The sequence below is a fragment of the Schistocerca cancellata genome, chromosome 6 (assembly GCF_023864275.1).
Source record: "Schistocerca cancellata isolate TAMUIC-IGC-003103 chromosome 6, iqSchCanc2.1, whole genome shotgun sequence".
Lineage (NCBI taxonomy): Eukaryota > Metazoa > Arthropoda > Insecta > Orthoptera > Acrididae > Schistocerca > Schistocerca cancellata.
This window is the reverse complement of record NC_064631.1, coordinates 365380208-365405151: the sequence shown is the minus strand read 5'-3', so window position 1 is coordinate 365405151 and position 24944 is coordinate 365380208. Positions and strand designations below refer to the sequence as shown.

Genomic DNA, 24944 nt, shown 5'->3' with positions numbered 1-24944 from the left:
CTGAAAGCAAGGGGAAACTACAGCTATAATCATTCACGAGGGCACGCTGCTTTACTGTATGGTTAAATGATGATGGTGTCTTCTTGCGTAAAATATTCCGGAGGTAAAATTGTCCCCCATTTGTATCTCCAGACAAGGACTACTCAGGAGGACATCGTTATCAGGAGAAACAAAACTGGTGTTCTATGGATCAGGGCGATGAATGTCAGATTATCAAAGAGACAATACTTAAATTTTAAATCAATAGTACTATAATGTTACCTTTTCTTCCTTGTATTTGGTGGTGGTGTGCATATTTTCGCATTATACATGTTGTCCAGTTCAGCAACAATCAGCCGTGCATCAAGAGTAATTCTTTTCCACAAATGTGCAATAGCAGATATCACATCTGGCGCATCACTTTCATATCCCAAATCCAGAATAATTCCTAAAATGTGCTGCTGTAGATCCGGAACAGATTCAAAGAATTGGCTTGAAATCTGAAAATCAGAACAAAAACTGTGTTGACTGAAATGAAACTGAATTTTATTACGCTTCCTCTAAACTTAACATATACTTTTGAATAAAATGTCAGTACCAGCTGCACTTTTCTTTTCGTTTTAAAATCCACGGCTGGGTTCAACCGCCAAGGTCATCACCATCCTGTAATATATGTCTGGCCTCCTAAGTAAATACACAATGTTCTGTTTTTCCCCCTCACGATTCATGACAGACACTACTGAATAGTAGCCTGGGGCAAAAGCTGTCATGGTTTTCAAAACAAACAAAAAAGTGCAACTGGAGCTGGCATTTATTCATAATCTATACTGAAGTTGTAGAATATGCATCAACATGCTTCACATGCAGGACAAGAAAATAATATAAACAGCTGGATGTGACAACAACTACACACCCATCATGAAATTAAAGACTGATAGATCATATTACCAACCAATATAACAACAACATAGATACAAAATGTTGTGTCTCTTTTTATCAAGCTATGGATACACTGATTTTCGTTGCTCTATCTCTTTCTCACATGGACAGAAGCGACGTTGGTGTTTAACTACAATGAAAGCGACCACATGCAGTGTACATGAGTAATCTGCGCACGTTAAGTTTAAGGGAGGAGAGAAAAAATAATATTGGCTTTAACTTATGTTTTATTTCCAAAAATTTACTCTAACATAATGATTCTATTCATCAGCACTTTCATCATCATCATCATCATCATCATCATCACCACCAGAAGAATCATTGTTGTCATTGCCATCTTCCTATAGTGTGTTGCCATCGATTCTGCCCAGTGAGTTTGCGATACCATGTTTTCTGAAGGATTTTTCCACCAGTGGTAGCAGAATAGAGTCCCATTCACATTTCACTCCTCAAATATCTGGGACAAATCCAGCTGCTTGATTTCTCCACTTGGCATGAACTTGGGTTTTCAGTGGCCATCCATTGTGTATATCACTGCTTAAGAGCAGTGATTTGTACACACACCTAGTGGCTGCAGGATGGATGTTAGGCATCCAGAGATAATAACCAAGCCATTGATCCTTTTTTGTAACTTGTCTCATGCTTTCTAAGTGGTATGTCTGCTAAAGCTGTCCAGGATCAATAAGTTACATAAATTCAGTAATACACTGGGGCAACGTTGTCAAACACAAGTCATCCAGTCAACCACAAGGTAATCGGCTATCCACCCTTTTGGATTCACTCTTCCACCTGATATTTTCAGAATTTGTTTCCCTTTTAAATATCACGTAAACACTGCTAGTTACTCACAACGTCATCGTATACCTTTGATTCACATTGCTGCCAGTTCATATCATGACGCTGGATTCCAATTTCCTATTCACAGTGTAGTCAAGTGCCATCTCAAAACAGACTGGCATTTTGGCAATAATATAAAGGACTGTTCACAGCGCTAATTTATCATGTAGCAATGAAAATATACTACATTTTCCTCCTAACTACCTGGAAGCCATTGGGCAATGGTAGTTTTCCTTCAGAAGCCTAGTTAATTTCAACTAAAAAATTTTGATGGCCATCGCCGATTAGCTTTAAAATTGGTGAAGTCACATACAATAATTGCAGAGCCTTTTTTAGAGGTTTCAACGCTTCCCTTTTTGGACGTGAAATGCCCAGCAATTACAATTCATTTCTTGAAGCCACATTTTGCTTTTCGACAATCGCAAATATAACACTAGATCACATCTTACTTTCTTCTTGCTACACAGTTTCCAATGTTCTCTGCTTCGTCAATCATTTAAATCTTGCTTCAGCTGTGCACAAGCAATAATGAGTACTTGTACGCATCATTAACACGTTAACTGGTGGTTACTACTTCACTTCTAACATGCTACTGATGCATCACAGACTGATGCTGGAACAATGCTACATGGGGTCAATCCAAAATTGCAATTTACATGATTGTTTTGAGAAAAGTGTCCTCTACAACATTGTCTATTACGCAAAATACCCTAAATTCAAAAATAATCAGTCAAAATGGCCTCCAAAGTTTGGTATCCAAATTTTCAAAAATCCACTTTTTAGGCCCAAATATAACAAACAAGGAGTGATTTATGAGAGTCTATTTTTTCCCCTACAGTTAGACATCATACACTACTAGCCTCATATAGAGCAAGAACACTTACAAATGTTTCCTTAATTTTTTAAGAATTTTTGAAATTTGAAAATTCATTTTTTGTTAAGTTTGGGGTTAGTTATCTCAGGTGGGAATGAATATAAAAATATTATTTTTAAACAGTTTGTACACCTAAACGATAGCAATGTGATGTAAAAATTTCAACATTGATATCTGACTGTGAACAAAGATATACATTTTTTTAAATGAGGAGATAATTCACATTACTCTACAACTGATCTTATGGTTGTTGCCTATTCATGTGTGATATTGGCAGGATATAATCATTTATTACTGAAGTAAGGTACTGAATTATATACAAGAAGTGGAAACATCATCACTGAAATTAACATTTATATTATTTTGACATACTTAAAATAAATATTTTCAATTAACATTCTTCAAGATGCGACTGTTCCTAAACCTGGTGGTGAATGTTAAGAACACTTATTTCTTCAGATAGCTTCTGTGATACAGAATAAGACCTCCCAGTTGCTGTGGTAAATTAAAGCACTGAAAGTTCCCTTAAAACATTTTTCATTGGTATCCAAACTTTCTCACTGGTAGATTTCTTGAATGATGTTCTTGGGCTGGCAGGGTGATAAAAATGCACAAAAACATCACTGTTTTCCAAACTTATTCTTTCAACCTCTGCAAGCCACCACTGTCCATCAGACAAACATGCCACAATGTCATTCAACATTAAAGACAGAGATATAATTTTACTGACACAATGATCCTCATAAATTTCGGTTTCTGATGTTACATAGCATCGAACTAAGTTTTCTGCAATGACAAGGAATTTGTAGAAATGCCTTGTTCCTTTTACTGCTACACAGTTTTCAAGTCAGTTTGAAGTGTTATTTTCATATGCAGAACCACTTCCTCTTTTTTCATCGGAAAATAGGTAATGCCTTTAATCCAAAGTCTACTTTGTGGTTGCACAGATATGAAAAATTCTTTTTGTTCTTATACTGACTACCACTTCCATTTAAAAAGTATATCAGCTTCTCAACCTTGGGAAAATTTTCTTTTATGCAATTTATGACATACTTTTGAAAAACATGTACAGTCAAAGTGTTGTGCTCCAAGTAGTCACTTAGAATGCAAATTGAAGAACAGCAAACTTCATATTTCTCATTTTTAAAGTAGAGAATAAATGCCTGGTCATTGACCCAGTGGTACCCTTGCATTGCATCCTGAATCAAATGTAAAATTTTCTGCAAAATCAGCTAGCACTATGCATTCAGTTTCATGAAGTTGTCCTTTTTTTGTCCTTCAAAAACTTACTTTGGATTTTAGAAACATAGTGGTGACTTTTGAGTTTCTGTAAGTTATCAATTAAAGATTCCAAGTATTCTTCCTGAGATTTAACCACTGTTATCATTTCTGCCCTGTCAGTGGTGACCCACTGTTTGAAGGTAATACTGTCTGGCATTTCCTCATCATATTCGTGAAACAATTCAATGGCGGTTTCCTTACCAGGGCATTTATTACACAAACTCATCATGCAGACATAACTGTTAGTGTCACAGACCATTAAATCTAGTAACTCTTTGTAGTTAAGATCACTGAGTTTTGCACCCACAATCATCAGTTTGACATTTTGATGATATAAACAAACACATATGTAGTGTGTCCCTGAGGATCTAGCCCAAATACACCACTTAGGGCAGAGGTCACAAAATTTTGACCTTCCATTTTTGCATTCAGGATGAGAATTTTTGAAAGCTACATAAAGTTCATTTCAATTTGACAGCACAAATCATTTCTGCCTTGTTATTTTAACTCCATTTATAACAATTCTTTTGCTATCTTTGCAACCTGCGCACATTCTACTGTTTTCATCATCTTCAAAAAACTGTTGGATCTTTTTAATTGTTCCCTCACTTATATCTACTCTCCTTTCTTCTTTCCTAAAACTGGAAGAATGCCTAGCTCTTTCACTAATTTTTGGGTTAGTTTAACCAAACAATGAGAAACGTTGAATTTATGAACTATTTTTTTCTCTTGACCATGAGTCAGGGAGCAAACTTAAAATTTAATTAATATTCAGTGTCAGATGATGCTGGTGGTAGGTTTTCTTCTTCTTTAGAAATAATGTTGGTATCTGTATTATTGAATTTTCTAATTTTGTCTGAAATTTGTTGTACCTTATTTTCAATAGCTGCTTTTCTTTTTCTGCTACTTAATTTTATTATTTTCGAAGCAGAGATACGTCTAACTTAGAACAAGCAAAATCCAATATGCTAACAGCTTCCTCATTGGGAATATAAATGTCATTAACAAGGTTACTTGATACTGGTTTAGGTTCACAACAAATATTTTTGAGTACCGGTAACAATTTGGACACAGGGGAATTTCCAGGAATCACATTACATTTCACTTGGGAAGCTGTTTCACTCTCACAAAACAAGGAAAAATGTTCAAGTTTTATTTCCCTCAAACCTTTAGCAATAGGCTTTTTTATGAACTTTATGTGGATCACAGCACTTTCGTCCAAAAATGTGGTTGTACTTCAAAATATATTTCTTCTCATGATACTCACACACTGATGTTACAGATGAACTTACTCTAAATTTAAACAAAGTTTGTCTAACTTCATCCAAGTCATTGACATTTTTCAAGTTTTTTGAAACTGAACCATAAACTGTTTTGTGGCACACTTCACATGCTATCTGTCCAACAGAGAACTGTTCAGACATGTTATTGCATTACAGCTAAGCTCTCAAAATTAATTACAAATTACACACAGAACAAAGCACATGACACATTTCACATTCTTGATGATGTACATCCACTCTAACAGAGGTTTCAAAACAGACTGATTACAACAATGCCACACCCAGCAATGATGTACTTCTTTATTGACAATAAACCTAAACATAAATAGGCATTTTTATTACCATAGAACGAAAGTGAAAGCTCCTATTGTTTAATATTGCACTAGTACAAATAAATAAACTAAATGAATATTGGGTGATAGTGTAAACTAAATATATGTCACAATTAAATTTTATTACACTGAAAGAATAAACCATTTAAATAGGTGACAGCCATAAGATCAGTTGTAGAGTAAGGTGAATTATTTCCTCATTTTGAGAAATTCATATCTTTGTTCACAGTCAGATATCAATGTTGAAATTTTTACAATACGTTGCTATCAAATAGGTGTACAAACTGTGCAAAAATAATATTTTTATATTCAGTCCCACCTGAGATAACTAGCCCCAAGCTTTACAAAAAATGAAACTTTTCAAATTTCAAAAATTCATAAAAAATTAAGGAAACATTTGAGGCTAGCAGTGTATGATATCTAACTATAGGAAAAAATAGACACTCATAAATCACTCCTTTGTTATTTTTGGGCCTAAAAAGTGGATACCAAACTTTGGAGGTCATTTTGACTGGTTATTTTTGAATTTAGGGTATTTTGTGTAATAGACAATGGTGTAGAAGACACTTTTCTAAAACAATCATGTCAATTGCAATGTTGTTACTTAACCCAGTTCAGATATATTCTAATTTTCGCTAATGGCTCCAGACAAAAAAATCGTCATGTGCCTACAAATAAAAATGGCCACAATCCAGTAAAGGTGCAAGATAAATTATTTCAAAAAATTGTTTTGAACTTCTCATATATATGGCAATCACACATTTTTAAAAAATTAAAAATTAAAATATTTAAAAGTGGACCACTTTATATGGATTGACCTTAAGATAAAATTGGATCTATTGTTGGATGCATAGCAGTACCAACTGTATTACAATTAATCCATACACCCCAGTTCATCACCCTCTAATTCCAGAAAAAATATGCATGGATTGTTCGCATATGTACAATATAATGTGGCTCTATTTTTGAGGATGACTATTACTGCACTGAGTAAACACAGTATTCTTAAATTTGACACTTGCACATTATGTGCTCACTCTCAGATCTGCTATGTCCACCATTTATAATTACATAATTTTCTGGCTTGCAAGGCCAAAAATCAGCCAATCATGCAAGCTTTAATAAAGTGAATACTTACTAACAGCTGAGGAAGAAACCTTTAAAACGTCCTTTAATATATACATGGCTGTGGTACCCCACATAGCGAAATGATCGCCATAAGAGTTCAATACTTGCATGGGCCAAAGTGACAAGGTGCAACCATTCCCTACAGTTAAATTACTGTGGTACATACAATTTTTCACAACAGAGAGCATTATATGCATACAAATTAAGAGTTAAAAAAGATAGCAGAATAAGGACAAGAAAAATTTAGGTTATGCCATAACTCATGTTTGTCCAACAGAGAAATGCTACGTAACAGCCATGACATCTAGTGAAGAAACGTAATGCAGACATTTCTGGTAAATCAATTATCTTCATGAAAGAGTCACAATTCTCTTGTTTGTTTTAAGTTTCACAGCCAAATGTTTGTTCTCTTCAGACCATCAGAGACTAACCAAGCAAAGAAATACCTTTATTATATTAATGAATCCTTCTGTTACTCAATGACAAAAAAATCATTCTTATGAGCTCTTGGATTACTAGAACATTTGACAAAGAGCATAAGCTCATATTGGGGAAAAATGGGGTAGAAAATCAGACGGGTTCCTTTCAAAGGAACCATTCTGGCATTTGTCTTATTAGAAAAACAATGCAGAAGTTAAATCTGGATTGCAGGGCAGCGAACTAATCCCTAACTAATTCAAAATCACTTACTGGAAGAAAAAAGGCCTCCATTATTCATTGGTGTTTCAGAAAAAGTTCAATAAGCAATCTCAAAAATCTTTGATCTTGTAATTTTAAATCTTATCTGAAATCATGAGTTCTAGCAACTCCTGCTCCACAGGAGAATATTTAATTGCACACTGGTAGCATCTGATGTCAACTATGTTGTCAGGTTTGTGTGAAACTCTTTCTCTTGAATAAATCATCCAATTTTTCTGAAATTGTAGTCATTTGTTTGCATATACATGTAAATCACATCTACTGATTTCCTTCCCGTTCAGATAATTCCTTCATGGTGTTCCCTATCCCCCCCTGGAGTGCACATTATTATGACTGACTGATCTTCACATCTTCTGCATTCAGACAAGATTCATTATTAGTGCTTTGTGTTTGCCACATAGTTTACATTGTTGTTGTGACAATCATTTCCTCTGTGGCTGCAAAACACAATAAATAAACCTCCAAGCTGTGATGTCACAGAAAAAGCAGCCTCACAGCAGGTGGAGATGTTTAACTCACCGCCCCATGTAACATATGTGATGCGCCTATGTCTTTCATCAAACCTGCACACATCATGTGCCATTCCTCCCACAGTGTGACACTGAAAACTTAACTGCTAATAAAATTAATTTCCTTCAAATATCATGAATATGTTTCATCATTATGAAGGCTCAATAGGTGTGATATATCCTTTTATCAAAATTAACATGTCATATGTCATATCCCTCCAATGAGATGAAAGATGTCATGAAAGTTTTCCTGCTAATTTATTACAACTTTCAATGCATTGAATACAAATTAATGTAACACTAATGCTTATCCATATAATTCTCTCTAATGCCACATATATAATTTTCATCTGTGTCGACAAACTTAGACAAGCGCATGCTCTCCGGCTTTTCAACAATGTTAGAACCTTCTTTCAAAACTTTCTATTTATTGGTGCCTTCTCCACCGAACATCAGTTCAAGGAATTTACATTTAAACCTTTGTTTTCAATACTTCCAACAATCTCTTCTTTTCAATTAAATCTATAACTCCTCATTTCCTCGCGAAGATAAATACTCCCTTTAGCTTGAATATGCTGTAGTGCACACTCACTACTCTTCCAAAAAACCAAAAACAAAATGGTATAATTCCTTAACAGTACATACATATTAAATTTGGTAAGGTGGTAGCTTAAAATCAGAAGCAGGCTGCTCTAAAAGGTGAGTACTACATGACAATTATTGATTTGACGAATCCTGCATGAATTTGGGAAAAATATTTACTCCTTGAAAAAGCTATTTATTCCTTGTTCTTGAACCTTATCATATTGGTGAAAATGCTTTTCTTGGCTGACATATGTTATGTGATACACTTCGAAGTAATGACTACAATGCTCATACAATCTTCAATGTGTTTAATCCGTATTTGCACACTATTTATTGCATAATGAACACATTTCATAATGTATAGCTACTATGCACACTATCCAATGTTTGAGAATGAGAACTTGGCGACCTGCAACAAACTTCATACATAATTTCAAATCTTCGTGCAACTTTTTCTCGCTGACAACCCCTGCTAATGTTTACCACTTACTACATTTTCACTGTTCATGGAGTTAAACTGTTGCATCAGGGATAATGTCATAATGTTTACATGTATGACCTCTCTGCCACATCCGCTGCTGAATGTAAGATACAAGGGATGCTGCTGAATGTAAGATACAAGGGATACTGCTGAATGTAAGATACAAGGGAAGGAGATGGGCAGAGAGGGGGACAAGGAGGGGATTGGGAGAGGGATGGGAAGGAGGAGATGGCCAGAAGAGGAGGAGATGGCCAGAAGAGGAGGAGATGGGCAGAGAGGGGGGAAAGAGGAGATGAGCAGAGGGATGGGAAGGAGGAGATGGACAGAGAGATGAAAAGGAGGAGATGGACGGAAGAGGAGGATATGCGCAGAGAGGGGGGAAGGAGAAGATGGGCAGAGACCGGGGAGGGAGGGGGAAGAGTAAGCATATGGACAGAGATGGGCAGGAGGCAGCAGAAGATGGACAGAGATGGACAGTAGGCAGCAGAAGATGGACAGAGTGTGAGGGGGCTGGTGGAGGTGGACAGAGAAGAGGGAGAAAGAGATGGACTAACAGAATTGATCTAAATACAAACCAGGGCAATGCCGGGTAAGCAGCTAGTTATGAATAGAACGTACTTTCTCCAAATCTCGGGAGCATCTTTCATCATTATGAGGACTCAAGAGATGTAATATGCCCTTTCATCAAAATTGGCATGTCACATCTAACAAAGGGGTCATTAGAAATGAAGCACATACTTGGACTGGGGAAGGATGCTGAAGGAAATCAGCAGTGTCCTTTTCAAAAAAGGCATTTACCATATGTGATTTAGAGAAACCATGAAAAACTGACACCTGGATGGTCGGACGGGAGTTTGAACCACCACCCTCCCACATGCAAGTCCTGTGTCTTACCAATTCACAATCTCATATGACCATAAGACACTCTACAATTTTTAATGAGTCGAATTTGTATGCTTGTAACATTAACTGCATCATTTCGAGACTCTGCATTATAATCAATGATTTACACAACTGGCCAACCTATTGTGGATATTTACCACATGCAGTTCATGCTACATAACTTTTGGCAATACAGCTAACTGTATCATCTCTCCTGAAAACTGAGAAATCATTCATAACATAGTTTAGACACTGCAAATATATTTTACTCACTCACTGCAAGCAACACATTATGTGTGTATGTTCTTGCCTGCCTCTATCTTCTTTTTTTGGAAGACTAGAGGGTGCTACAAATTCCCTTTGAGTACTGCTTCACACATGTGTTCACATTATTTTGGTCAATAGCTGTGGGTGGCAATGTTTATTTCAACAGCACAGATTTTTACAATTTTTTTTTAACTTCACTGGGATACATGAAAAGACACAAGCAAGCAAAATTTTTTGCCGTGCTGCTGCAAAACACAAATGAAAATTTAACACAGATATTAAATGGCTAAGATTTGATTTAATTTAATACAGTACCTGTTCCATAGCGAGTACAGATGGGCAGATAACTTTTTCATCTTCATCGAAAACATGTGTTTTCTGATCAAGAAGCATTGTTTCAAAGAATACGAAACATGCTGGATGCTTCAGGCAGTCTACTGTCTCCTCATCAAGTCGTTTCACAATGCCTCTTAATATTGAGGAAGAATAATAATCTAGTTTCTTGTCACTCTTTCCAGCATTAATCATAATTCTGTTACCCAAGCAAACAAGTTTCATCAACATTTCCTGAAACAAAATAAAAAACAAATCCAAAACTACTATTATAGCACTACCCAGGCATATATAAAACATAATATAACAATTTTAACATTATTTGTTGCAGGACATGAATGACTACTTGTCAGTCACAAAAGGCATATACAATAGCACATTGCTGACAGGAACAAAATTTAAAAAGCATGGTTCTCAATGCTTACTCTGAGTATCTTTCTAAATGTCTAGCCAACAAAAAGAGGAAAGCTGAAAGTACAGAAAAAAAAAATATTATGCACACCAGAGGAACAGAAAAACTTCATTCTTACTTCCAAAGCCTTGTTTTCACCTGATACAGCCTCTGTCTGGCAGCAATATTCAACATGTTCCTGATATGGTGAGTAGATAATCTTCTATTGTCTAAAATAACTAATAGTATTTTCATTACTTTTATTCTGAACAACAATATTTTCCTTACATAGAGAAATAATGGGACTCATTTACTGTAAGAGGTTACACAGAACTTACTGTCTAGAATCAATCACGATAATTTATCAATGCCACGAGATCAAGTACCTCTAAAGTGAGGGGATACTTACAGACTACTAAGAAGTTCTGCAATTTTTCCTTCCTCAAGAGTCTCTTTTCAAGAAGAACTATGTCTGTATTCCACATATCATTACACAGTGAGTGGCTAAGGTCACACACTGTACCCGTATCACCTCTTTTTATATTCTATTTTTAACATAAGTCTTCCCTGCGCATTACATATTTCTAGTGTTGCTCCCACTTGAGTTTATTGACCATTTCTGTAACATTCTTGTCCCAAACATTTATTGCTATGTCTTTTTGCCATAGATAAACTTGGTAAGAATTCTATACAATGAACACTGTATGTGCCTCCTTTTGTGAATCAAATACATTCACTTCCTTCTCATGAACCTCTAGCTGGCATCTCCCTCCTTCCACAATAAGACATATGTCATCATCCCATCATAAATTGCTCCAGATGGATACTACTACATGTTTGATTGACTAGTTCGTGATACAATAGCATTACAAACAAGTTCCTAAAACAGTCAATTTTGTCATATGAATTAATGGTTCATATTTTTTTTCTGTGGGGAAGTAATTGTAAGACTACATTTATGAAAGGGTCTCATATATCCCAAATTATATGTCATAGAATTATATAATTTTGCTGATTCATTCTGTGGTGTATATGGATACTGTCTGTAAAATGTGTTGAGAATAGAGTTTGTAAGGGGTCCGTAGGCCCTTACTATAAATTTGCACTCGGCACAGGTCGATAGGGCAAACAATCGATTGTGTCGTGTTGCGAGAACGAGTGTGGAGCTGAGCCAGTCCCATGTTGCGGGGAGAGATGTGTGGAGGCCAGTTGTTGTAATGCAAGGCTTTAATGACAAAGGGAGTTGCCATCGCCGTGGTTTAACCCCTTTGTGCTAGAATAATACCGGGAAAGTGAAGAAGTATTGTTACGAAAGTGATTAGTGATATTCTAGTGCCGATATTTTGTTTTCGCGTCTACCGCGCCGGCATCTCCTTGGATTGCAGTGTTGGATTGCAGTGATGGATTAACGTGTGACGATAATGAAAAATGAAGAAGCCTGTGCTGAGATTAGCCATAATTAGATATGTATGACGAAGGCAGTGGCTGTCTCCTCCTTTTTGTGTTTTTGAGACGAATATAGGTTCGTAATTAGTGAAACTGTGTTGGTGTTTTTCTTGTTACCAGACATTTCATTATTACAGCATTTGAAAAGGACGAACTGGAAAGTAACAACTTCCATAGCAGTCAATTCGAATTGCCAGCCCCATTAGGTACACGGTCACATTAATAATAATTATTGGGCTGCTATTCGATCAGATCAGGTCAGGATAAATAAACGGAGGTGTTCAAAGTTCATAGCAAAGAAGTATTAAATTACATCATGCCTGAACTGCAAAACTGTAGTAAGTGATATGCCTTTTTTTTTCCTTTCATCATTTTGTGTAGGGTCACAGTGAGAAAAAGTTTCGTATAGGTTGGAAATTACATATAAAGTTTGTTTGAAGTCACTAAGTGCTGTCACTCTCAAATAACAGATACGTATAGTCCGAGTAATTTGTGCGCCTTGAGTTACACTGCCTCATGACATACATACACAGTTTACAACTATAATACTTGACTTACTATGTTAAATTTTTAATGTCAGATTATAGCCTTAATAAGTAGATTATGAGAGCACTTAAAATTTTAAATTCGGTAAATAACTGCATGAAATACTGAAAACTAAATCTATCAAACACGAAACTCCCAAGTTTGCACTAAGCAGCATTTAATACACAGAAAATGCATAATGCAATATGTGAACCACTGAGATAAAGCAGTGGCAGCTTCTGGGTAACATATACTAATTTAAAAGCAGACTCATGTGACAGGTAGAACTGAGCAGGAACTGTGTTAAGTAGAATTCATGCAAATTAGGGCCCAGTTTTGCATATAAATACGTGCAAATTATGTTCAACTGGGGCCAGACACTAAAGAAAACAATGCAATTTAGAAGAAAATGGAATGCAACAATATCACAAAAAGGAAAGTTGCCACTCACCATATAGAAGAGATACTGAGTCGCAGATAACCACAACAAAAAGACTCTCACAATTAAAGCTTTTGGCCATTAAGGCATGCGTCAATGCAACACACACACACACACACACACACACACACACACACACACACAAATGCATCTCACACACACGACTGCAGTCTCAGGCAACTGAAACCACACTGCGGAGCAGCAGCACCAGTGCATGATGAGAGTGGTGACTGTGTGGGGGTAAGGAGGAGGCTGTGGCAAGGAGGGAGAGGTATAGTGGTGGCAGACAGTGAAGTGCTGCAGGTTAGACAGAGGGCACAAGTGAGATGGGGAAAGGGGGAGGGGGGAAGTAGTGGAAAAAGAAAGAAATAAAAAGACTAGGTGTGGTGATGGAATGACAGCTGCATAGTTCTGGAATGGGAACAGGGAAGGGGCTGGATGGGTGAGGACAGTGGCTAACGAAAGTTGAGGCCAGGAGGGTTACAGTAACATAGGAAGTATTGCAGGGAAAGTTCCCATCTGCGCAATTCATCTGCTGTCCCCCTTCTTCACACTTATCCAGCCTCAGACCTGCTACCCACAGTAATATTTATGTTTTTATTATTTATTCTTTACTTTGATCCTTGTGACTTCTCGCCAATTTTAGCGATTTTTCGCCTACTGCTATTGTCGACTCCCTCAGATTTCATTTTGTTTCCTCCTTTTGCATGCATTTCATCCTTTCTGTGAATTTTCATACATGTTTGGATGTATTTTTGTGAAATTTTTTGGACGTAATTATACAATATTTACATAATTTTTCGCATTTTTCCACCACCATGGACCCTTGCTCCTTCCATCTGCATCAATACATACAAGTTTCCTTATCCCTCGCCAGATCCTAGTCCCACATACTGTTCCTGTGTTGTTGCCTGGCTCACGCAATCACCCCTAATGGCCTTACCATCAAATTACTCATCTCTGGCTTCCACCCCTCCTTCCACAATGACCTCCACCTGCTCCCGATTACGCCAATCCTTAGCCCTCACCAACATAGTAATGAAAAACCATATCAACCAAGCTCAAACCTCCTTGCAGTACCTTCTCTCTATCCACAAAATTATACTGCTATGCAATCCCAAATTCCCAGAACCCATAACATACATTGAAACTCTTGCCCTGTAGGAACTTCAGCAACATGCACAATGCCACCTCAAAAAGCTCTCCATCCTGCTCACTTCCTACTCCCGCCTTGGAGTATCACTGTCCACCACCTCTACAACAACCTCCAAACCTCCCCCACGTCCCCTCATAGCTGGCAAATCCCGCAGACCTACTACACTTACCCCACCCTCCAAAACTCTCTCCCACCACCACACAGAATCCAGAACCTAAACAGACCCGCAACACAGTCATGAACCTTTCCTCCAGAAGCCTTAACCCAACAGAAATGTCAGTCTTTTCCAAAGGCCTCACCTTTTGCCCCACTCCCAAATTCAATCATGCAAGACTTGTTAAAGACCTTCTCTCCCTCTCCCACTCCCACAATGTAAACACTTTCGCCACCAACCCTACCAATCAGACTCAACCAAGGACCAATATTGAACCTTGTGTAACTCAGTTCACTCCTCCATCCAACCGTGATCAACCCCCACTGCCCCCCCCCCCCCCCCCTGTTAACTTACCAGATTTTCTTAAACTCAAACCTTGCCTCACCATCATTCCTCAACATGCAAACTGATCTTACATCTGCAGAAAAAACCACAGTCCACCATCTAAAAACTGATCCCAACCTTATAATTCTACCTGCAGACAAAGGCTCCACCATTGTTTTTTGAACCACAAGGATTACTGGCAGAAGGACTCCACCAGCTGTCAGATACTTCCACTTACAAACCATGCCACAGTGACCCAATTCCAGTAATGCAACAGGATCTCCAGTCACTACTCAAATTCTTAGGCCCATCCCAGAACCTCTCCCCGGAGTCCATCTCTTTACTCACCCCTACCACTCCCCGCACTCCTACCTTCTACACCCTTCCTAAGTCCATAAACCTAACCACCCGAGACACCTTACTGTGCCCCCACTGAGATAATCTCTGCTTTCATAGACCAACACCTTCAACCTAGTACCTGCAAACTACCCTCCTATATAAAAGATACCAACCATTTCCTCCACTGACTCTCCACAGTTCCCGTCTACCACACAGTGCCCTGCTCGTCACTACTGATGCCACCTCCCTGTACACTAACATTCCTAATGCCCATGGCCTTAGCACTAACGAACACTACCTGTCCCAATGTCTGACGGATTCCAAACCAACAACGTCCTTCCTAGTCATCATGACCAACTCTATCCTCACCAACAATTACTCCTCCTTTGAAGGCATTAGCTACAAACAAATCTGGGGTACGGCTATGGGCACCAGCATGGCACCATCCTATGCTGACCTAATCATGGGCCATCTAGAGGAATCCTTCCTAAAAACCCAGAATCCTAAAACCCTCACCTGGTTCAGATTCACTGATGACCTTTTTGCTATCTGAATTGAAGGTGAGGACACCTTATTCACATTCCTCCAGAACCGCAACAATTTCTTCCTCATTTGCTTCACATGGTCCTACTCAACCCAACAAGCCACCTTCCTAGATGTTGACCTCCACTTCAAAGATGTCCTTGTCAAAACTACTAACCACCACCAACACCTCCACTTCAACAGCTAGCACCCATTCCATACCAAGAAGTCCCTTCCATACAGCCTAGCCACCCATGTTCATCGCATCTGCAGTGACGAGCAGTCCCTCTCAAAATATACCGAGGGCCTCACTGAAGCCTTCACTAACTGCAATTATCCTCCTAACCTTGTACAAAAACAAATCTCTCGAGCCTTATCTTTCCAGTCTCTCACTACCTCCCAAAGTCCCACTGTCTGCCCACAGAGGAGCATTCTCCTCATAAATCAATACCAACCAGGACTGCAACAACTGAATTACATTCTCTGCCAGGGTTTCGATTACCTCTAGTCATGCCCTGAAATGAGAAATATCCTGCCCTACTCTTCCCACCCCTCCCACAGTGATATTCCGCCATCCACCAAAACTACACAATGTACTCGTCCATCCTTACACAATCCCTGCTCCCAATCCCTTACCTCATGGCAAATACCCCTATAATAGACAAAGGCCTTAATGGCCAAAAGCTATAATTATGTGAATCTTTTTGTTGTGCCTATCGTGACTCAGCATCTCCGCTATATGGTGAGTAGTAACTTTCCTTCCTAATATTATTACACCCCTATAATAGACCTAGATACAAGACCTGTCCCATACATCCTCCCACCACCACCTACTCCAGTCCGGTCACTGTCATCATCTATCCCATTATAGGCATTCTATCTGTGAAACCAGTCATTTGGTCTACAAGATAAGCTGCAACCACTGTGCTACATTCTATATAGGCATCACAACCAACAAGCTGTCTGTATGCATGAATGGCCATCGACAAACTGTGGTCAGGAAACAAGTAGATCACCTTGTTGCTGAACACGCTGCCCAACATGATATCCTTCATTTCAATTACTGTTTCACAGCCTGTGTCATATGGATCCTTCCCACCAACACAAGCTTTTGTGTATTGCACAGGTGGGAACTTTCCCTGCAATACATCCTACATTCCTATAACCCTCCTGCTGGCATCAACCTTCGTTAGCCACCGTCCTCACCCATCCAGCCTCTTCCCTTTTATTTCTCTTCTTTTCCACTACTCCCACCCCCCCCCCCTTTCCCCACCTCTCCCTTGCCCTCCGTCTGATCTACAGCACTTTACTATCCGCCATGCCCACCATCCTATCCTTTCCCTTCCCCACCACAAGCCTCCTCCTTACCACCACCCAGTCGATACTCCTCTCATGCACTGGTGCTGCTGTTCGCAGAGTGGTTTCAGTTGCCTGAGACTGCAGCCATGTGTGTGTGCGCGTTGCATTTATTTGTATGGCTGAAAGCTTTAATTGTGAGAGTCTTTTCGTTGTGCCTATCTGCAACTCAGCATCTCCGATATGTGGTGAGTGGTAACTTTCCTTCTCATAATATTGTCACGTAAAAGAATGTGTAATTAGATGAATGATGAACACTAACTTCACTTAACGAAGGTTTATTCAACACTTGCACATACAGGAGTGCGGAGCGAACTGCCTTTCGCCAGAACACTTACGATATATATACGGTTACAGAACATTCCAGTACAATGATTCTTGACATTTGTGGATACTTCTAGAATGTACTCAAAGCGAATCTAGAAATTAAAATTTTACAGTTCAGGTGAGTTTTGAACACATGACCCTCCATGTAACAGTCTAGTGTCATAACCACTACACCATGGTGACTGTGCAACTCAGCTTCTTCTGCGACATTGCTCCCTCCTTAAGAGAAAAGCATCTCAGTGTTACGTCCTCCTAGTCTAGAAACGAGTCATCAGTCCTGCATACTCCGACTCCCGATGACTGATGTTCGCCGTGGCGGAGATCTTCCTAGAACTTCCTTTGCCACTACACTCTTCATCACCTTTCTGCTTGTCGCCTGCTGCTGGAGCTTCGAATTTACCCTGGGTTGCAGGATCCTTGTAAGCTTCATTTGAAGGACGTGGACCGTATCTCTGATCTTTCGTTGTCTTATGTCAGGGTCAAAAATTTCAACTTCATAAGCAACATCAGATAACTCTTGTACAACCTTGTAAGGTCCAAAGTAGCGCCTGAGGAGCTTCTCAGAAAGACCAAACTTCCCAACAGGAGTGAAGATCCAGGCTGGTAGTGGCTCGCGTCATACCTTCGGCGATTGTTTTCTTGAGCCTGCAGCGTGCGGAATCGAGCTAACTGTCGAGCTTCCTGAGCTCTGGCTGATGTAGTCGTCGTCCATGTCATCAGGATTTAACGGAAACACAGTATCCATCGTCATAGTCATCTCTGACCCATGCACCAGGAAAAAATGGCGTAAATCCTGTGGTGTCTTGTTTGGCGGTGTTGAGGGCAAATGTCATGAAAGGTAGCACCTCATCCCAGTTGCTCTGCTCAAAATTGATGAACACTGATAGCATGTCGGCCAAGGTCTTATTGAAGAGTCCAGTAAGCCCATTAGTTTGCGGATGGTAGGCAGTCATCAAATGATGAGTAATGTTGCACCGACGGTTTATCTCTGTCACAAGATTCAATTGAAAAACTTTCCCTCGATCTGTAATTAACAACCTTGGGGCACCGTGTTTTAAGACAATGTCTTCCACAATGAGTTTGATACCTCGAATGCTTCGGCTGTTTTCACGGCTTTTGTAACGGCATAGCGTGTCAGATAATCAGTGTGTAACGCCGGAAATGCATACCCTTCTATTTCCATCTATTGTACTATAATTTTTTTTCCTTATTTTTGTTACCTGAATATATGACGTTTCTGTGTCTTTACATATTGTAATTGTTTTACTATTTGTATATATATATTTATGCATTTATGTGGATGTATAATTGGTTTGTTTCGTAAATATTATTTGCATTTTTACGCTGGGTCTTGCCTAGGGAAAACTGCTATCGAACGATTCCATCGATAGGTCGTGTGAAGAATCAAAGTGTGTAGGATCTTTGGTAGTGTTAACTCTGCCGCGTGGAGCGCGGGCAGAGCAGAGGGAGTCTGGCTGGAGTAGCGAGTGGAGCAGGTGTGTTGTGTGAAGCTCCCGCGAGTTGCCGCACTTTCGGGGTTTGGCAGAATGTGATTGCGCTCGACTTCCGATGATAGTTTCTGACATGGTGTCGCGGACGGGAAGCATTAGCTGGCGCACATCAAGAGCCCGTTTCGCCTGGTGACCGGATCGAGAAGGAGGCGCGCCAACATCCAGCTTCTGCAACAGCGACGGCCGACAATGAGTGACTGTCGCCACCTCCTCGATCAACGGCTTCAAACCTTCAATCAACCAACAAGGAAGACTGGAAGCACGTAAAGTTTTAGAACTGTATGGCAGACCTCAGCTTTTAAAATTGTTCCATTTGCCTCGCAAAATTACAGCAACTTAGCATGAACCTTTGTTGCTCATTGTCCCAGTTGCATTACCAAGCAGGGTCCCTTCCTTTTCCGGATTGAACCCGAGTGTCGTTGAAATTCAAATGCCAGCATCATTTTATTTCACTGCTTTAATTTCAAAGTTCAGTTAAGGTATTCATAGCTGGCTACAGTATTTAGATTGCACAAGCACAAATTAAGAGTGCGAGTTTTGTTACCGTATTTTAGCTTACCTGTGACTGCAGCTCAGCTTGGTACGTACTAAATTTTACTATTGTTAATTGTTCAGAATCACTTAATTCAAGTTCAAAGTTAAACTCTTATTTCTAAATTGCATAGATTCAAGTAGCTTTTGAAATGATTGTTGAGGTAGTCCAAGACTAACCGTATTTTACTGAATTTCGATGTGCTTCAGAAAGAAAACTCACTATTAACTTCAGTCACTAAATTAACTTTCGATTTTCCGGTTTTATTAATTCTTTTGCTAAATTAAGTCAGAGTGTAGCGAAATTTATTACTTCTGACAAACTTTCAGTTTTCACACTACACGTGTCAACCTTCAGTTGCCACGCTTCTAGTGCTAATTATATGTGTAATAACCTTTCTTTTTCAGTTACTATAGTAATTGTCCTTAGGACTGGCGACCGTAATTTCCCCCAAATCTCAAATATCTAATTACCACTAGTTAATTGTTAACGTAACGGCCGCACATTTACTTTCTTTATTAACTTTACCCCTTTTCAAAATTAATTTCCACCAGTTTCATTAGCATTTTTCCTTTCATTTAGATGTAACCCTTTCCTCCCTCTTTACCGACAGATTAACTTCGGTGACGATTGCTTTTCCTAAATTTCCATTGGTACACGCGGTTTAATTTTTCACTGTCATTAAGGTCGATAAGTGAGGGGGAGGTTACAAGTGCAAACAATAATCCATCTATTGCCACTAGCAGATGTTGGAAATTGTCCGAGGAGGTCAATCCCAACACCTTGGAAAGGCATTTCGGCTCGTGGAATTGGTATGAGTCGGCCAGGTGGTTTCTGAGGAACTGCATTTCTCCTCTGGCACTCTCGACAGTGCGACACATATTTACGGACACTCCTAAATAAACCTGGCCAGAAAAATCTCTTGCGGATCCTATTGTATGTCTTAATAAATCCTAAACGTCCAGCCTTAGGTGTGTCATGGAATTTCTGTAGAACATCTAAGCGCATCTGTTTAGGAATCACTGGTAGCCACCTCTTGCCAAACGGATCAAAGTTTTTCCTGCAAAGTAATCCATTAACTACCCTAAATTGTCCTTTCACATCCTCTGACCAATTTAAGGCAAGCATAATTTGGGACATCTTGACGACCTCCTTCTGCTCAGCAGAGAGATCCTGGAGTGCAGCGAGACAGTCGCTATCTTCATCAAAGTCTCGATGGTCTTGCACAGGGTTTCTTGAGAGACAGTCGGCATCTTGGTGTTTTCTTCCACTTTTGTACACTATGGTAATTGTAAACTCTTGAAGACGTAGTGCCCACCTCGCGAGTCATCCTGTTGGATCCTTAAGACCTGTCAACCAACAAAGTGAATGATGGTCTGTAACAACTGGCCTTCCATAGAGATATTGTTGAAATTTGCACATGGCCCACATCACACCAAGACACTCTCTTCCTGCAGTTGAGTAGTTTCTCTCAGCTTTAGTAAGTGTCCTAGAAGCATAGGCTATAACCTTCTCTTTTCCATCCGAAATTTGCACCAGAACAGCACCAATCCCTTATACCCACTGGCATCTGTGTGTAGTTCTGTAGGTGCTCTCTCATCATACAGAGTAAGTACAGGGTCAGTCGTCAGAGCTTTTCACAGCACATCGAAAGAATCTTGTTGAGCACCACCCAAGATAAATTTAGCATCGGCTTTTAATAACTTTTGGAGTGGCCCGGCTTTGATACAAAAGCCTTTGATAAAACAAAGGTAATAAGAACATAATCTGGGGAAGCTTCTCACATCTCTAATACTTTTAGGAATAGGAAATTCTGTTATAGATCTCACCTTTTCCGGGTCTGGCCACACACCTTCATTTGACACAAGGTGCCAAAGTATTTTGATATCTTTTGCTCCAAAGAGACACTTTCCTGGATAAACTTTCAGGCCACCTTGTTGGAGACACTTAAGAATGGCCCTCAGTCTTTTTACGTGTTCATCAAATGTCTCTGAGAACACTATAATGTCATCTAAATAACAAAGACACATCATTCACTTCAGGTGCCTTAGAAGATTATCCATCATCCGTTCAAAAGTTGCTGGTGCATTACACAAACCAAATGGCATTACCTTAAACTCATATAGGCCCTCAGGGGTGATGAATGCAGTTTTCTCACGATCAGCCTCATCTACTTCAATTTGCCAGTATCCCGAGTACATGTCTATGGTTGAGAAAACCTTGACCCCCTTCAGACAATCTAGTGTATCGTTAATACGTGGATGATGGCAAACGCTCTTTTTAGTTATCTTATTAATCTTCATGTAATCAACACAAAAGCACCAACTGCCATCCTTCTTCCTGACGACGACCACGGGTGATGACCATGGGCTCTGCGAAGGCTGAATGATGTCATTCTTCTTCATTTTCTCTACCTCGTCATGAATTATTTGACGTTCTGTTGCTGACACACGGTATGCCTTCTGGCTTATTGGTTGATGGTCTCCAGTGCTAATCCGGTGCTTCACAGTCGATTTGTCTAATTTGCTCTTCACCTGTGGATTGAAGCATTCAGAGAACTCTTGAAGAATGGCAAATAGCTTTTCTGTTCTTCCTTAGTGAGATCTGGTGATGAGTCGAGCTAGAAGATCTTGTCCCATAGTGGTAGCACTAATTTCGCCCACAGAATTGGCATGGGAGGTTCCTATGACACTCAGCTGCCATTCAATTAACGGTTGATGCACGGCATGTATCTTTCTAGTGCTGCCTGTAGGAATGATCACTTTGCCCACCGCACATAGTCTCCACACTCGGATGCGCATCTTCCTGTCCACAGTATCTCATCTCGTCTAGCTTAATCTTCGAGCAACCACAATCTGTAATTGCCTGAGAAGCTTTCAAAAAGTCCCATCTGAGAATGATGTCATGACTACACTCCTGTAAGATGATGAATTCTAAGGGCTGTGAATGGCCACTTATACCCACATGAATGGTACATCTTCCTGTAGATTTTACGTATTTGCCATTAGCCACCTTCAGCAGAGATGTTTTGTTGTCCACTAATATGGTTATCTGCAATTGGCGATGGTACTTCTCCGAAATGACTGAATATGATGCTCCAGAGTCTGCAAGAGCTTGGGCTGGTCGGCCATCCATGAGGATATCGACGTAGTTTCCTATAATTTTTTTAGTGATCGACGGCCAAGGATTTTTCTCTTTGGCGGCCTCACCTCCAAGGAAGGTCGCACCCTTTAGTTTTCCAGGTTGTGGCGGCTAGGTGATCAGCTGGAGCTTCTAAACAGTGTTGGACACCTTGATCAGCATGTTGGGGAACGTTCTCTGCAGCAGCTAGCTTGCGGCGATGATAACCTATGTCGTCCTGCACCCACATCTTCTTGTTCATCTTCGTCGTCCCGGAGTTGGCGCCAGCTAAGATCGGTCTGGTGTCTTCTGGCGCAGGCGTCATCAAATATCGGCCGCCCTTCTCAACAATAGCGCACCACATGTCCCGGTCATTCACAGTGGAAACATACTGACTGGTTATCCTGGGTCCTCCAGACGTCAGTCTTCCTTGCTGCCCAAACAGGTTCCTTGTGCGGCATTGTAGGAACGTAACTTCGCCTGGGTCTCTACTTTTTCACCGTTTTAAAGGGAAATGAAGGATGAAAGATTGGGTTTAATGTCTGTGCCACTTCTTCCCTTATGACCTCTTGAAGAGTCTGAGTTTTTTGCTCGCCATACAATCCAAGTGCCTTCTGATCTTCCTCTCTCACTATCTGAAGAAGAACACTTGTGAAATTAGTTGCTTCCTCCAACACAGAAATCGATACGACGTTTGGAGGCCGTTCAAACTTCTTGCATTTAATTCTTTTTTAATGCACTGTCTCGATATACTGGCACCATTTTATGAAGTCGTCAACTGTTGACACCTCCTTCAAGAGTAGGGCTTGATACGTGTCCTCAGCAACACCCTTCATGAGATGTGCAACCTTGTCTTCCTCCTTCATTCTAGGATCCACTATTTTACACAGCCCCAAGATGTCTTCAATGTAGGATGCTGTAGTTTCCCCTGGACACTGTGTCCTGAATTTTAATTCATCTTCAGCCTTGCACTTCTGTCGTCGTGATGCCGAAATACTTGCACAGTTCCACCTGGAATACTTCCCAGTTTGTGAACTTCTCCTCGTTGTTCTCATACCATTGCTTGGCAGCACCCTCCAAGTAGAAAAATACTTCAGCCAAACACACAGTCTTATTTGTTAAATTTGGCAATACACTCATATACCTTCAGCCACTTGTTTGGATCTTGGCCATCATCACCGGAGAACCTGGAAGGATGTCTTCATGTGGTGGCACACAGTTGCTGTCATCGTAACGTCCTCTTCTTCTTCTGTCTCCGATAGATTGTGATCTGTTGAATATGGCTCAAACTCGGATTTCTCGCCATGTAAATGGCGGTTATGTCGTGGCCTGTTGGCAGAAACTGTGTCGTCGATAATGTGCGCTATCACAAGTTCCAACACCCAGCGTCTCCACCAGACTAATGTCACATAGAAGAAGGTGTAATTAGATGAATGACAAACACTAACTTCACTTAACAAAGGTTTAATCAGCACTTGCACATACAGGAGCATGGAGCGAACTGCCTCCAGCCAAAACACATACTGTATATATACAGCTACAGAACTTTCCAGTACAATTTTTCTTCACATTTGTGGACACTTCTTGAATGTACTTGAACCAAATAAAAAAATTAAAATTGTACAGTTCAGGTGAGTTTTGAACTCACGATCCTCCATGCAACAGTTTATCATCATAACCGCTACACCACAGAGCTACTCAGCTTCTTCTGCGACAATATATAATCGAGAACATGTTACCAATTAATTTATGTATGTTCTACGCATTATATAACAAAGCCGACAGAACTACAAGCTTTAAAAGCAAGCCAATAAGCCATTTATTGAAATTTCATACATATTTGCTTTTCCCAAGAAATTAGGTAATGTCTATAGTACATGCGTTTAACATGGGTGAGGGTTGGAGGGAGGGCAAGGGGTGGACGGAAGGGGGGAGAGGTGGGGGAGGGGGGATTAATTTCCCTTCAAAATACATTCAAACTGCTACCAAAAACAGTTTCAACTACTGGTGTCAATAACTTACATTCTGCTGCAACAGTTGTTACTTATTCAATCAAACATCTACACTTTTCTGACACATTATAAAGTGAGTGGTAGGAACACTGCAATACAAAACACTTACTGATGATGTCACATTTGAAAGTATCTTCAAGAGGGCAGCTGCCATGTATGTTGGATTTTCTTCAATTGTGGCACACGACACTAAGGCCTCTCTTATGGAATCCATGTGAGTTCTATTCTTTTCTCTCACCACAGTTCGTGCTTCTGGATCAGTTGACAACAGCACATACATGATGACTGGAAGTTGTCTACGAAAGGATAAATGCAATTCAATAAAGCTGTGATTTGCTTCTAAATTGTTCTTGTTAGTCATTCAGGAACAAGCTTGGTAAA

At 39.8% G+C, this 24944-nt stretch overlaps 1 protein-coding gene across 1 annotated transcript in view; it reads right to left on the bottom strand.

The window, feature by feature from the left end:
* Positions 1–24944, bottom strand: part of LOC126191010 (HEAT repeat-containing protein 1) — a 283709-nt gene that overhangs the window by 134764 nt on the left and 124001 nt on the right. Inside the window, exons 10-12 of the mRNA XM_049931695.1 lie at positions 24673–24859; positions 10392–10643; positions 262–479 (exon numbers count right to left, since the gene is read on the bottom strand). Of these exons, the coding sequence (XP_049787652.1) occupies positions 262–479; positions 10392–10643; positions 24673–24859 (657 nt within the window). The remainder of the gene's footprint in view (positions 1–261; positions 480–10391; positions 10644–24672; positions 24860–24944) is intronic.